Raw genomic sequence first — 16180 nt, 5'->3', positions numbered from 1 at the left:
TTCCCTTGTACAACGCTGTGTGATATCATAATGTACGAAAAGCAGCATCTCTTTCATCTCATTTTTCATCCGCTCCCTCTGTCACTCGAGAATTGTAGCTGTATGTCCTCCCGTAAGAAGCACGATCGTGAAAGATCTTTTTTCTTACCCTCTCCATATCATAATGACTGATATAAATGACGTTCCCTCGTCGATACAGTCCCCTAATTGTAATTTCATTTGCACATTTCGCGCACCACGAAACTCATACTCGACGGAGGTATCGAGCCACAAATAGATGATAACGATCATTTTAAAAAACTCTCTTGAAAAACACAAGGAGGCATTGTAGAACAAGTAGAACAAGCGTATGAATTTTTTATCATTGAGTTTTAATGAAATAACTGCTGATTTTGTTTTGTTTACCAATCATTTGTTGGCTGTAGTCGTTTATTAAGACATATGTTTGGTTTTTTGATTGATTATTGTTTAAGAATTAATATTTTACTCTTTTGATATTTTTTCCACTTGTTTAACTCTTGAATGCTATCGTATGTAAATTTTATGTATAAGTGAACAAGGTCATTGAACGCTAAGTTACGCCTTCGGTGGTCATGAATAGTCTTAAAAAATCAGAGATTCGTCATGAAAGGATATGGTCTAATTGGCCATCACATATTGAGATAAAAAATTATGACGGCGACTAATTGACTAATCTATATTCGATTTAAAGATTTTGATGTTCGTAGAATTTAGTCATGAGGAGGTTTAATCTGTCAAGCGGGGATATGCTTTTAAAAATTCAATTTATTTTTATAACAAAGAGCGTGATAAGTTAAAGTAATAGATTTCAATTTTTAAGCAGTTTTGTGTTATTATATATTTAATTTATTGATGTGTTGAGAAGACATTGGACTTATACTTTATATCATTTCAAGATTGAATATATTATATTTATTCTTTCTTTCCCTTTAAGTTAATAATTAGATTATTTGTATTTGTAGTATATAAAGGTCTAGAATATAAATATTTTGTCAAAAGTGAAATGAAATGTATGAAAATCTTATGTTACATTAATTCAGAACGATATAATTCCTTGCATATAAAATTTACGTATTAAGAGCAATCTGTATCATTCAATCGATAGCGTTCTCGAGTTAATTATTATTGTTATATAATTTCTAATGTCATCACGTGAATATCATTAGAATATAATGTCCACTTTTATCAATGTAGATTAATTTTAATCTCGGTTTAATTTATTTTTTATCTTTTCCTAATTTTGAGAATTAGAAAAGGATAAAGAATAAGTTAAATAACCGAGATTAAAACTGATCTACATTGACAGAAACGAACATAAGTTTCTCTGTGTACATGATAACGGATTATTCTCCAAGCAGTCCAATGCAAAAATGCAACGCAGTGATGCAGATGCAAAAAGAGAACGTTGATGGTACTCTTCACGTTGGTCTTCACTAATACACGAATCACTAAATCTCTGCAGATCGGCTACATGGGGAAAGCGGATACATGAGCAGCCCCGAGCGCGGCGGCGGCGTCGGTTCCGGAAGCGGAAGATATCCACCCGGACCTTACAGCGCCGGCAGCAGCTACGAGGATCCGTATTATTCGCAATACTCGGGGACTGTTACGCCTGTCATCGACGAAGAAGCCAGGTAATCAGAATTTCGCGTAGTAAAAGTGACTCGTATTTTTAATGTCGAAAAGGCATAGTGTGATATGATTTCCTTATAGAAATTGACTGGAAAAGGTAACGATTAATTACATTGAGAATTAAAAATATCGTTGCACTGAGAAAAATTTGTGGTTAAAAATGAACGAACTAACATATTCTGATTACATCAATCAGAATTTTGATCATTATAATTCTGGTTATCTCGACTAGAATTCTAATAGATTTTTTTTTAATCAGAAAAAACTCTGATTTGTCTATTTTTCATCATTCCAATTAATGTAACTTGACTCTTTTTGTGTGTTCAGTGCATTTAATATTTGAAATAAGTAATTAATGTCTTAGTATTAAATTGGCCAGTATTAAATTTCTGTAAGAACTATAATTGACGAAACTTTTTATGTCTCGGAACAAAGAGATGCCCCAAACTTCCACGATTTTTTTACCTGCAAATTTCTCTAACAATTAGTACTCATTCATCAAAATTACATCGGGAATTCCTTGAGTTAATAGATGAACGATTTAAAAACTTGAAGATTTTCTTTAATCAAATTTTAAAAATGCAAATGATAGAAAAATTTCATTTTTCATTTAATTATACACTGGTTGGAAGTTTAAATTCGATAAAATTGCGATACACTTAAATTTTTATGCTGCGGTGTTGGCGACTGAACTTCTAAAATTAAATTAATTTGTAAAAATAAACGGATGAATTTATCATCGAAAGGAAAATGTAAAAAAATTATATTACTGTACATATAAAGTTTAATAGGAGAAGAGTAACTATTTGAATGCGATGATATATAAAACGTTAACTACTTTATTACATCGAAATTTCATTCATTTATTAGCGTCAATATTTCATTTTACGCAGAATAGATATACATTTATTCTCTCTCTGCTTAAATACTCCGGGACTGATTGAATTTATTAAATAATCGGTTATATAATGTTATTGCGCCGTACGATGGTCCAATGCCGACAATATATTTTTCGCCTCGACAAATTATTGACTTTGCATAAGTGCACGAACTAATTTATACAGCTTTAATAAGAGATCCAGCACATCCATCCGTGTAAATACAGTGACTCTGTACAATCCATTTGAATAAACTCCACTCACCCGGAAACCCCGATTCGCCCGTCTTTTTAGTCGCAACCTCTTTCCTAGGAAAACGTTGTTTCCGGTCTCACCCATCCCGAATGACTGAAATCCACCCCCTAGTCCCCACCAACGCTGGTCTCCGCACCGTGACCTCCTCCACACGGATGTCTGATAGCGCGGATGTGTATGTCTGTTGTGGGTGGTGCAGCGATACGGAGCTGTTGGAGGAATCGTACAGCCTTTACGGCGTGAAACCACCGGGGCGTCCGCCGTCTGGTCCCCCGCGGTCCCCGTTTCCTCCGGGGGCGCCGCCACCCTTGCCACCCGGCGGACAGGGCTACGACGCTACTCGGTACTGCACCCCACGTCACGCACACTCTGTCGCTTACGTGTTTGTCTTGTGTAGAGGCCTGCCTGCGCAGAATAAAAAGGAAATGAAAATAGAGAGAGAGAGAGAGAGAGAGAGAGAGAGAGAGGAGAGAGGAAGCGGGAGAAAGAATTGAAACCATCCGAGAATCGTGCCACGACCAGCTCTGGCTGACTAGTTAGCCTAGCTGGCTGGCTGGCTGTTTGCGAATGAATACGAGTTGCATGAGCATCGTTTCGAGCGAGCTCTCCCCTGAAAGCGGAATGCTGGTGAATCCAGGACTCTTATTGGCAAAAATCTCTTGATCTCGGAAATGAACTTACACAAAATTTTTACAAACATAGCTAGAAACTTTTCAAGCAATTGTGTTAGTTGGTTTGAAAAGAAAATTCAATGTGTGTGTGATTCTTCAGCTCTGCTTGTTCAGAATCTGGATTTATCAATGGAAAAAAAACAGGGATGGATATATTCGATATTGTTATTCTATTGCACTTATTGTTAGTAAAACATAACAAAATGTTCTCAAAATTTTATCACAGCGGATCAATCAAAAGTCTAACAATTATTTAGCATCGTGATTTGATAGAATATAAAATAATGATACAAAATCATTTTTTTTTTTTTTTGTAAATCTCTTAATATTAACGAATTTTCTTAATATGAGAAATTTGCAAAATTTGTGTCGTTAAAGATTTGTCATAAAAGGGTAACGTCTTTTTTTATAATTTCAATCATTCATAAATATAGTATTATATTTTTTTTTAGATGACATAATCCAGCTGGTAATATTGTACATGCATTTATATTTTAATTATGTTTTATTTTTATTTACAGTTTATTAATATTTATATTTATTAATATTTATATATTAATATTTATATTGTGTTTATATTTATATAAAATATTTTGTTTGAAGAAATGTCCATCAATCAATAAAATATTTTCATGTAACTCATTTCACGGAAAAATGAAATATTTCCAGCCATTAAATTACTATTCAAAGTTTTGCTATTAAACTGCAATATTGACCGGTATCCATTGCTACATTTATAGGGAATGGTAGCGTCATTTAAATTAATTATTCGTTTTTATTCTTTATGTGTTCCCTTTCTTTTATATTCTTCATATATTCTCACTTTTTGCCTAACAAAAAGCATTTATAAATTTTACACTTATATATTTCGCGGACTTTGTGGTTTCGCGTTTATCAAAATGAACCGTTTCGATGTGGAAATTTTTCAATCTTGTCTACAGAATTATAGAAAATTTGCCATTCCAGAATTAACTCGATCGTTACACAAATATAACGTCTGTATTCGTGAAATGTCAGCCTGCCCGATCGGATCTGAACGCTAACGATTTCTATCTGTAAAACTTTCATTGGTTTTTTTTTTATCAAGTTGAGTAATTTATAGAAATTTCATTACGAGTCTCTCGAACGAGGGGTACGTGTTCCCTTTTGAACGCTACCATTTCCTTCTCCACGCAAAGTGGGAGCTCTGTCCATAATGAATTGTCTGCAAGTGCATGTTGTAAAGTCGGATATCTTAATTTAGTGATCATGAAAGAGGAAGAGAGAAAGAGAGAGAAAGAAAGAGTTGCCACTACCAATTTCATCGAGTTATCTCTTGAGGCAAAGGTAGATCGATCAGTGGCACGATTCTAATGAATATGTACTTGGAAAGCGGAAGCGACTATTGAATTCACTATCGCTACTTTTATCGTATAAATCACATTTTTATAATAGGCCAAATATTTGTACAAATATTATGATAAATTGAATAGAATTTTTTAATTAATTCATTATATAATTGATGTAAACACTTTATTTTGTTTAAGTTGATAATTAATACTAAAAATTTATATTACTCTGCGCAAAGAGGTTTCAATCTTATTATATTTAACACGCGATTGATCCTTCTAGGATTAAAAAAAAATAACTTTGCAATTTATATCTTTCCACTTCTCAAATACTCATGGAGATATCGTTTGTATAATACTAATATTTTCGTAAACCACTAAAATCGTTAAATTAGGTCTTAAATAATATGTTTTTTGTAAGATTAATTTATAGCAATAATATTAGAAGAAAAACAAAATGGCTTTTTCCATCTATTGTAGAATTCAGAATAGACTTTATATGGTATTACACAAACGACAAATAGCATCCTATGTAGTATGTCACGGATAATATGGGAATATAAATTAACTCTCTGACGACTCTTCAATTAATTTTTCAAATTGAGTTTTACTTTAATTAGAACGTTATTTAATATTTACAGTTACTAATTTAATTTGAATTTTACATAACAATATAAATCAATATAAGTAACGCAAATAAAATAATTTTTCAATTAATCTTTATATAACTCTTTTAATTAAAATTTTACTTTATAATTAATTATAAAAGAAACTAATAATAAAACGATTGTTAATGCATGTTACATACTGTATATGTCAGTTTATGATGCCCATATTTTTCAGAACGTTCTACATTTGCAAAATAATTACGCTCTCTATTACTCAAAAAAGTAAGATGTGTGTATGTGTGCGTGTGTACTATATATGTAAATAATTAATGTGCCTCAAAGAATATATATATATATATATACACATATATAATGCATATAGAAATGATATAATTTGCAACTCAGTGGAATGCAGCATGCCGACTAGCGATCGTAGACGAGAATGCATTGGTTATATACAGGGTGTTTTGCACGTGAAAAAAACTACGGAAAAAAGAAACGGATCGATACACAGCCACAAGTTACAAATTTTTTTAACATGCGGTTGAATAAATTTAATGAATAGCATAACAAATGCTTCACGAAATTCTTTACGATATTTATCTCCATCATAATGAAACTGACATGATAATCAATAATATTTGTCTCCTATTTCTGCATTATTTCCATAATAATCCACATATAGAAATCACTTTAATAATAATATTGTTTTATTATAATTATAATTTTGTATAATGTTCCAGTATTCCTTTATGTTACATTTGCATAAAGAGAAATAAATATAAGAAACTCGCATTTGATAATAACTTTCAAATATCAACGAAAGAGATATTTCTTTCCACAAAACGCATCGATAACGATACTTATCAGATCTTAAAAACATAACGCAATTGCTCTCGTTTAAAATCCACATTTTTGATAAATCTCTGTTAGCCATATAGATACTCGAAAGTTGTTGCGAACATTTGATTCTCATATATAAACTTTCTATACAGAGTTAATGCTACGAGCGAGTGGTGTATATCGGAAAACTAAACTGGATACTTGTCAACCGTCCAAACTCACTTTGCCTCTGCACGACTTTTACAAAAGTTGTATCAAGCCGAAACTGATCGCCATGAGGATCACGTATCTGGTCTGATCCGCACATACATCACCCTGTATATCATTTTATGTACTGTCACACCGTGACGTAGATTGGGCACTGCTGTCATGTGAAGCGATAGATGCACGTGATTAGCATCGTGTTATGTAACTCATATCCGATTTCACTGACAGGATATATATATTCGAAAATGAAGATTTTACCATGTGTCGCTGGCGCATGACGAGAGAATCTCTCTCGTCAAAAGGAATTTTCCCACAAAAGTCGATCCAGATAGCATAGAACATTACAGCAATATTGCAGGAACGTTATAGAGTTGTTGCAGTAATGTTGGAATGTTCTGTGCCATGTATCTTTCTGGTGAAAACGGATATATGTAGAGTCTATCAGTATTTATTGTTAGTACATTGTGATATAAAGTGTCTCGACCTCTCACTATAGATCGAATGCCAAAATGTTAGATTATAATGATAAGACTCGCTTAGCAAAATGGAAAGATATCTTTTTTGCTTACTACAATGTTTTTTATTCGAAGAATAAAAGAATATCTGATACAAATATAATGTACAATATTAATATCTTTGATTGATCACCACTTTTTCGTGATATTGATCTTATATCATCTCATTACGTTTTATATCACATTCAGCTTATCATTATCATCTTCATTATTATGTAGCACTCTAGCATTATGAATAATGTAGTTTAAGATAAAATCTCATTTGATAACGGAACTTATAGAAATCAAATTTTTTTTATTCGATACTTATTTTCAAGAAACGCATCATTTGTGTAAATTGAGACAAATCAAGAAAAATGAGAACTTAAAAAATTAAAAGAAAATTAAGTCTAATATTTTTTCAATGATGATTTTTTGTTCATTATATACACTGAGAGAAAAATATAGTAATATCAATTATAAAGATGGCAACTACACAAATTTTATATGAATTAATGGACATAATTAAATAAACTATTCATGGTTGTAATGATTATGAAATAGTTAACTATGTACATTAATTCTACATAAAACTTGTATAGTTGTCACTTTTATAATTGCTACTACTATGTATTTTTTTCTTTTCTCTGTAATATAATATAAGTGTGCCATCTTCATTCTAATTAATCGATTAACTAGAGATACATTCGGGGAGACGCTGTTAGCGCTATTTGTGTTATTCTATCTTCATCGTTCATTAAATATAAAACAAAAATAGAATGATACAAAAACGCACTAAACCCAAATGATAAAAGCAAGATTTCTGTTGTTCTGTATCTGATGGATTATTTGTCGTTAGCGCATGAAACTGTCTGAAAAGGGATCGTGATACGTAATGTCTGTTTAAAGCAACCATGGTTCTTACAGCATCCAAGCATCGTTGTTCGCCGAACGCCTATAAATTTTCGGAGCTCTCCCATTTCTTTTTTTTAGAGCGACAGATAAGAGCGTTAACCTGACTATTTCCTGACCCAGAATTATCTGTCGCAGGATAAGGGTGGAGCATATGGAAAGACAACTGGCCAATCTAACCGGGCTCGTGCAGAAGGCACTGACACATGCGCCGCACACCAGCCCTTCGCCACGAGAGTACTTGCAAGTCCCACCGGGACGTGATCCTTACGCGAGAGCAGCAGGTACGTTGTCCAGTAAAATCTCTGATCTCATTTCCTCCCCCAAATTTCTTTCCGTACCTTCGATTTCGCTTTCACGATAACGTCGTTTACCACGGTTTTCGGTAACGTATCGACGTAAGAAGGCTCGTCTCAAACGTAGCGAGAATAATTTATTTAAAAAAGTTCGTTTAGTTTTACCAGGAATAGCAAATTATAATTATTCTCATTACTTTTAAGACAAGCCGCGTAAATACCGTTATATAGCTTCTCTTGAGAGGTCTGATCCGAATAAAGACGATCGATTTAGCTGTTTAGTGATGCCACCTCGTTCATTCCCTTTCAATGCTTATTTTACAGAAGGTTTTAGAGCGCAATTCACTTAATTCACTAAGATAGTTTCAGCTAAGAAGCATACGAGACTGCTAGACACCTCATATAAAGTAGTCTCTACTAACATTCATCTTGTTCGTTTCATCCGTGCCTGTTCATCTATTCATCTTCATCGTTTTTCAACTCTGACGGTTCTAGTAACAGTATCATGCAGCAAATACATTTTAGAATCAATAGTCGATAGATATTGAGAACAAGGCGGCTACGTCGAGTTTTTTTTTTCTAGGACCGCTATTTTTACTATATACTCTAAATAATTACAAATATTATATAAAACTTGTGAAAAATATAATTTCGAGAAAAATTGAATTTTCTCATACTATTAGAACTGTAGAAACAAAATGAGACATGAAATAGAGCTAGAAATAAGTATAATATCAGAAATATTCAATATATTCATACAAAAGTAGACAATAGTTTTTGGTGTTTATGTCATATTGTATTTTCGGTTTGTGACAAACGTCGTGGCCGCCTTTTAGATAAGTCAAGATTCGCTAAAACACAACTTTAGATATAAACGTGCATACGTATACATATGTGTTGCATACATACATGCAGATATACATATATATTAGGAGAATTTATGCCGTGAGCTTTACGCGCCAGTAACAATATGCCATTATTTGTAGCCAGAGTAATTAAAAAATGGAATTAATGAAATTAGAGAACATTGGAGTATCACTTAGCAATATTTTCAGTGATATCAACTGTAATTTTATTAGAATAATATAAAATGAAATAAAATGCTTTTACAAAAAATAACGAATTAAATAACATTCAAAGTGCAAATTTTCTGCTCGATTATTATCAAATAAAAATAAAATAATAATTTTATATAAATTCACTCGATAAATATTAAAAGAATTATTAGTAAGAAATTGTCTCAGCCAGAATTTTGTCCAATAATTTTGCTAATTGAGCAAGACTGCGATCGTGAACGTGATTGACTTTTCTCAACGAGCTTTCGTTTCGGGTTTAAATACGCATGCTGGGAAATATTTTCGCGTAACAAGCTCGGAAAGCCGCTTCCTAGGATACTGAGTCTGGTTGAATTCGACGGCATATAGTTGCGGTGTAGTCTCACGGACTGAACTCTCCTAAAACCCTGCTGTACAACTGCTTTGTTATTCCGACTAACGCACACACCAGGCGCCGGGGACGAGTTCGACAAACACTCTAGCTCCAGCTCTGCCTCACTGCCAGGTGTGTCTCTCATCTTCTTCTATCTTCTATTCACCTCCGAATCACTGTATAACCGCTACTTATATATTTACATACGTTAATCTTTATATATATATAACATACGGATATTACAGTTTTTATCTATTTTTATATATTATATATATTTCTATATATATTTAACGTTGTCTCTACCTTTATTGCTGTTAATAAAACGCGTGTCCTTTAAAATTCAAGTGTCTCAACCTGCCGTTACAGATGACTCGTACTTAAGGACTGACGTTAAACCGCCAAAATTAGGCAAAGGTGCGCTTCAATATGTATACGTTTCTTTTATGTATGCACTTTTGCGAATGTTCGCCGCATTGTCGCCTTTTATCTCTTGCGTTGTCATCGTTGCACGTCTCGCACACACATCCGTGCCGTATTTTCTCTTCTCGCTCGTACGATCCTGATTTCATCAATAAATTTCAATAGCAATATTTTTAAATTTTCATTAAATCTGCTCATTTGCAATTGTTCTCTATTATTTTGCTTGTTATATTTATAATCAAATCGTTTTTTGATAATTCTTTTTCATTTCCCGTGGGCTGAAATGCCGTCTTAAAAAAGAGTATTATTTTTCAATTTATAATACGTTATAGTCGGTATTCGTAGTCGATTTTTATGTCTAAGACTGTCTTAAGTACAGATGTATCGTAAGATGTTATAATCAATCATAGAGGTCGTAGCATCTTAAGACGTTACTTAAGATCAGTGTCGTATTTAAGCGATGTGCTGAGTAGACTATTTAAGTTCAGTAAATTTGAGAAAAAAATTTCTTTTAGTTAAACGTTGAGATAGTGTTGTTCATAAATAATTTAAAGTCACTATATAGAAAGATTAAACTTGCTTTCTAATGTTATTTATATGAAATATACTTATTATTTTATTAATTTGTGCATTTTGTATGCTTTTTGCTTTTTTGTACTTCAAACAAAGAAATGATTTTTTTAAGGTTTCGAGAAAATCTATTTTTAGTTAGTTTAATATAATTGTCTTTAAAAAAATTGTATCTAAATGACATTTAATCTTAAAAGAACGCTTGAAATATTAATTTCAGCCTAAAATGAGTTAATGTAGCCCTATTTAAGATGGCCTTGAAATAAAAATTGATTATGAATATTGGCTTAATGTTCCCTACAATCATACATAATTTTCGTTTGCATGGTGCACGCGCCAAAATCTCCTCTTCACGATCGTTTTACTCAGCGTTGGCTTTAGGGGTGATTCGCGAAAGTATCTGCCCGTAGCTTTCCAGAAGTAAAAATCGTAAAACGTTATAATTATATTAATTAAAACACTTACAAATTAGTTTGGATAAAAAGAGTAAGTAACTTACGATGAAGTAAGCTGAAAGAGAACACGAAGTTGTGCTTTCAGCTTAATTATATGGCAGAGTCGTAAAGTGAGATTCTTTCAATCGAACGAGAAAGGTATTCCGAAAGCCTGCGCTGGTTTATTCCCCGTTATCGACGTCCATCCCAGCTGGATACACGCCTTCATATACACGCTTCTTATGCTTCTTACGCACATATACCACGCGAAAATATGCTGATCAACATCTATTGCAGACAAGTCGGTGTCGTTTGAAAAGTCAGTGTCCTTCAGTGACGAGCCACCAGACATGAACTCCCCCAAACAACATTCCCCGCAACATGCAGGTAACGGCTAGCGCACTTCACATAAAAAAAAAAAAGAAAATCGCAAAATATGTATGCTAAGCACGCTATAAAGACCGAATTGCACCGTTGTCGGATCACTTATTGAGGAAGTGGTAGACGTTCGTCTAAACACTAGCATCGCAAAACGCTAAATTCGGAAAGAACTCTCGTTTTATAACAATCATCAAATATATGCGTAAATTTTTAAGTAATACTATTCTAATACTATTCTATTCTTAATACTATTCTTTTAATTCTTCAGATTCTATTAATATGATAGGACTGATAATGACAAACTTTTTCTCCTACGCGTGCATTGAAATCCAATAGTTACAATTAAAATCGTGACGACGACGTCGATCTTTTCCTGTTGAAATAATAGAAACTGTAGCAATTTAAAAACAATGAGAATTTGTGTTATGATTAGCCGTTTTGCAACGAGCTAGAATTGGATGCAATTTCGCTACGGGATATTGAAGTATCTGATCTTGATTGAAGTTCGATTGAAGATTGCCACAAGTAGCGAAGACCTATAATCACAGAATCTGTATTGCTACTTTCAAAATCTTGCGAAGTTCTCGATTCGTGCTTCACTTTCATTCGATTGATTAACGCGAATAATTGCTTGGTCACATTTAGTAATCCTTCTTTCTATTACATTTACATAATAGATCCATAATTAATAATGCTAAATGAATCTGTTAATGGTCTGGTAATGAATCTGGCACGTTATGACATATTTTCTTGTGTCTTTCCCAATATCGATCTTCGAACGCTAATAGCATATTCTTTAGAAATAACACAAATGGAATTTTTATATAAATAATTATCGAAATGTGATTGGCGTTATATACATCTATCTATATATATTTTACGTTTCTCTACCTCCACAATTTCGTTGAGCGAAACAATATAATAATTTTTCCATTTTGAAAAACTTCATAAGAATAATATAGAGAGTTAATACATCTGCATTGTTTTAATGTTTCCAATTTAGGAGAAAAAGCAAAAATTTATAAAAAATATTGCATTATAATATATATATTATGGCATATATATTAATATTAATTTCGATCAACTTATATTTCATTATTTCGCCTAACGAAATTGTTTAATCTCCTAATATTATGCCAATAATTGTTGACCGATGATAATTAGAAATAGGTATTTTACATCTAAAATACGATAATTCGTTTTTGCCACTTCCTACGATTACCCAGTAACGAATATCATATTCAATATTCAGTGAGTACGATATTAGTGATAAGAGCTCGATTTAATATCGTAAAAAGGTTTCACACAAAGGTATATATTTATAAAGAAAACGATCCCGACACGGATACTAACGCAATAATCTCTAACGCCTTCTCGTATTCAATTCTGCAATGCCTACCACGACTAGCGGATACAAAACCCACGAAACCGGCAATCAAATCCTCCACGTTGCCGAGGATGTCGTCGCAAGGTAAAACTTCCCCGTCTTTCTATTAGAAGTGGAACTATTCGGCAATTTTCTTTATATATTTACGAAATCTAATATTTTCATCAACATGAACGAAACTTAAACAAAACTCTTATATTTAGAATTGTATTTTCTCTTGAAATACTTTTATTTTTCTTATTTACAAATACCTCTCTATTAAAGTGTTAATATTTTTTTTAATATTAAGCTATATTTAGATACGTCTTCAAAATTATTCCATTATTCCAATGAGATAAAATTAAAATAATTTTGTATTAAGCAATTTATAAATATTCCATTGGAAAGTTCTGAAATTGGATATTTTATTACTAAAGATTTTCATAAACTTTTCAAACACACATTTAAATATTTTAGATTATTTATTATTTATTTAATACGATTATATATAATATGATTACAATAATTTTAAAACAATCGAAATAATTAATTTTATAACTTTAGCCATAATTATAAAGTACCTTTAATTTATTGCATTTTCTTTGAAAATGCGGTAATGAAAGCCAAAGGAGAGCTAATAAAATATTAAAATTGTTATAAAATATTATTTTTCAGCAAAACTGTTTTAAAATTTTTTTCGTTAGATATGAAACACTTTTACGTACAATTATAAATTCTCATAGAAGATGCTTTATACTTATGATCAAAGTTGTATTATATTATATCCGAATAGTTCCAGTTCTAGTGTCTATGCTTCTTCCCTATGTGTCACGCTGTGTCTACCATATTTATATGTTGTTCACATAATGAGCGTCGTGTCGAATTTTCTTCCGTCGTTCCGTCGTTTCGAACTCTCTTTCTCTTCCTTTTTATTTTCATTCGTTCCTCGCCTCCCGGGACGACACTGTATGGAGGGCACCGGAAAATTGTAAGTCCATTCACGATAAAAAGCTGAGACGAGCGCTGCTGCACGTCGACGTTGCTGGATTTTAAATGAATTAATATGTTCATTTCCATGTAAATCGATTTTCAAAGTATGCCGTATGCGAGGAGAAAAAAGGCGAGTGCTGGCCCTCAATCCAGGCGCAAAGCGAAAAATAACTAAAACTAAATCAAGCCACGTACGTACAAATAAATCCGTTCGTGTGTGTTCATGTGAACTACTCATCGGCAATACATGAAGCTCGCAGAAGTTACTTTGAAAAACATTTCGCATTTCATATCAGTCACATTCAGTTACCGGCGAATGTTATTTACTGTCTCTCTTTCTCTCGGAAATTCTCTCCAATTTCTTTTTTTTTTTTTTCGAGGATATTTGCAATATAACATCGCGCGTTTGGACCTTATGTTTGAATGAGAAATTCTCACATGCCTCTCTCACCGTACGTCTCTTTTATTTCAAGCCACATTCAGAGAAGAAGACAAAGCAGAGGTAGCAACTATGTAGATGATAACTATTCAATTTTTATACGTAGAATATACATCTAGTTGAATAAATTATTTTATACATTATCGCAATTATAAAATAATTTATTCAATTGTGTTAATTCCGTATATAAAACTTGTAACTATTTTATAGTTGCATCGATTATAAAATAACTTATTCAACTATGTACATTGATTCTTTTTAGGCTTCCACGGGTATTTTCTTCAAAGAAGCTATGTGGTTTGCGAGTTATCTGTGTTTTGATACATCGTTAAACGCCGACATTTCGTGAACACTCCAGTTTATTAATTCTAATGTACATCAATTCTACATAGTAATTTTTATAAACAATATGAGAAAAATTCAAGGCTCGCTCGAAATAAATCAATTGAAATTAATTGCCTTTACAAGCCGACACAGGATAATGATGTGTAAATAAATTTATTCATTAAACAATGACAATATATATATTGTCCTTCGGTTCCTCTTCAGTACATTTTATATATAATCTTTATAAAACTTATATAGAGTTATCACCTAATAGTTGCTACCGCTATAATTTCTTTGAGTGCTCATATCATTCGATCACGGTCGAGAAAGCGTGACAGTGCCCTTTTCTACGTGCCCTTCATATATCACCTCGTTGACGAACGCTTCGCAGCCTCACGGACATTCGTGCGCGAGATAGGAAGCAATTCGTGCGTTTGTATTATTTTACGGGAGACTTGCGACAAATGCATTCCTTTGCATTGCATTTGACGCTCGCGTGTCTATTTCTTCCTCTATTCTCCAGACCGAGTGATACGTCACGGCTGCATATCTGCCGCCGATCACTCGGAAACATCACGATACATCCGTCTTATCCCTCCACCTCCTTTCGTCCTGCCGGCCCTACTCGTAAATTCATCCTTTATTCATCGTGTCGGGTATACATACTTTTATTTGCACGTAGGAACGCGCGACGTTGCTTATCGTGGGTGCTCGGTTCATTTGGGATTGTCTCACAGATCGTCTGACGTGTAAATTCGCAACGCTAATTGTTTTCTCGGCCTCATGTAGAACACCAGGTACACCTGAACACGTCAGTTGAATATGATTATTACGTAAATTCTCTTTTATATTTGACACCAATGCGTTTTTACAGGAAAATATCATGTGATCTTCCACCTTACTTTATAAATATTTAAAAGCTAGGGATATTACGATTGAATTATTATGAAAAGCAGGACATCATGATTTTATTTATAAAAGAATACTTATTAAAATACTTGTACGATAAATAAAAAAAAAGGCAACAATAGAAGTTATTATTTAGCTTTTTTAGTTATACAACAACTATAGTGACAAGTATTCTTTTGTAAATAATATCATAATGTCCTGCTTTTCATAATAATTCTTTCTATAAAAATGCAATCATAATATCTAGTTTTTAAATATTTATGGTGTAAGATAAAAGCTGTGACATAATTACAATGTGGAATTAATAATTAATAATAAAAATTGTCTTTTTTATTTAACGTACAACAAATAGCGACAAATATTCTTTTACATATACAATCATACAACACTCTTTTTATAATTATTCTTTATGTAATTATTCTTTTGTAAATTCTATCATAATTTTCAGCTATTATTATTTCACTGCAATCGCAATAATAATAAGTTAAATAATTCCATATTGCAATTACATTATGTTTATCGAGAAACTAGTGTGCATCTGTTCTACGTTTGTCGGGTGGAAATTTGTGCATACGTTTATACAACGCGGAGCTGCCGGGAAAAGTGATTAAAACGCGCGCACAAGGAAATTGATTTTCATTCGTAGTGCATTCGCACAACTCGACTTGATCGCCGCTGAAAATATCATTGCGATCAGTAAGCGACGCCTGCATCCGTAAAGATAATTATGTTATTGTAGAGGAACGCTTGTGCAGCACACAGCGAATATAT

At 32.7% G+C, this 16180-nt stretch overlaps 1 protein-coding gene across 15 annotated transcripts in view; it reads left to right on the top strand.

Moving 5' to 3' along the window:
• LOC108767867 (coiled-coil domain-containing protein AGAP005037) overlaps positions 1-16180 on the top strand; it is a 114426-nt gene that overhangs the window by 75913 nt on the left and 22333 nt on the right. For 4 of the 15 annotated variants that reach the window (XM_018517959.1, XM_018517952.1, XM_018517951.1 and 1 more), the window contains 7 exons: positions 1484-1655; positions 2986-3129; positions 7988-8133; positions 9652-9705; positions 9919-9987; positions 11295-11384; positions 12787-12849. In XM_018517959.1, the coding sequence (XP_018373461.1) occupies positions 1484-1655; positions 2986-3129; positions 7988-8133; positions 9652-9705; positions 9919-9987; positions 11295-11384; positions 12787-12849 (738 nt within the window). The remainder of the gene's footprint in view (positions 1-1483; positions 1656-2985; positions 3130-7987; positions 8134-9651; positions 9706-9918; positions 9988-11294; positions 11385-12786; positions 12850-16180) is intronic. The other 11 variants (XM_018517960.1, XM_018517966.1, XM_018517953.1 and 8 more) reach the window with 10 other exon arrangements.

The sequence above is a fragment of the Trachymyrmex cornetzi genome, unplaced genomic scaffold, assembly GCF_001594075.2.
Source record: "Trachymyrmex cornetzi isolate Tcor2-1 unplaced genomic scaffold, Tcor1.1 scaffold73, whole genome shotgun sequence".
NCBI classification, from domain to species: domain Eukaryota; kingdom Metazoa; phylum Arthropoda; class Insecta; order Hymenoptera; family Formicidae; genus Trachymyrmex; species Trachymyrmex cornetzi.
The sequence above is the reverse complement of the archived record's forward strand: the minus strand, read 5'-3'. Positions and strand labels throughout refer to the sequence as shown.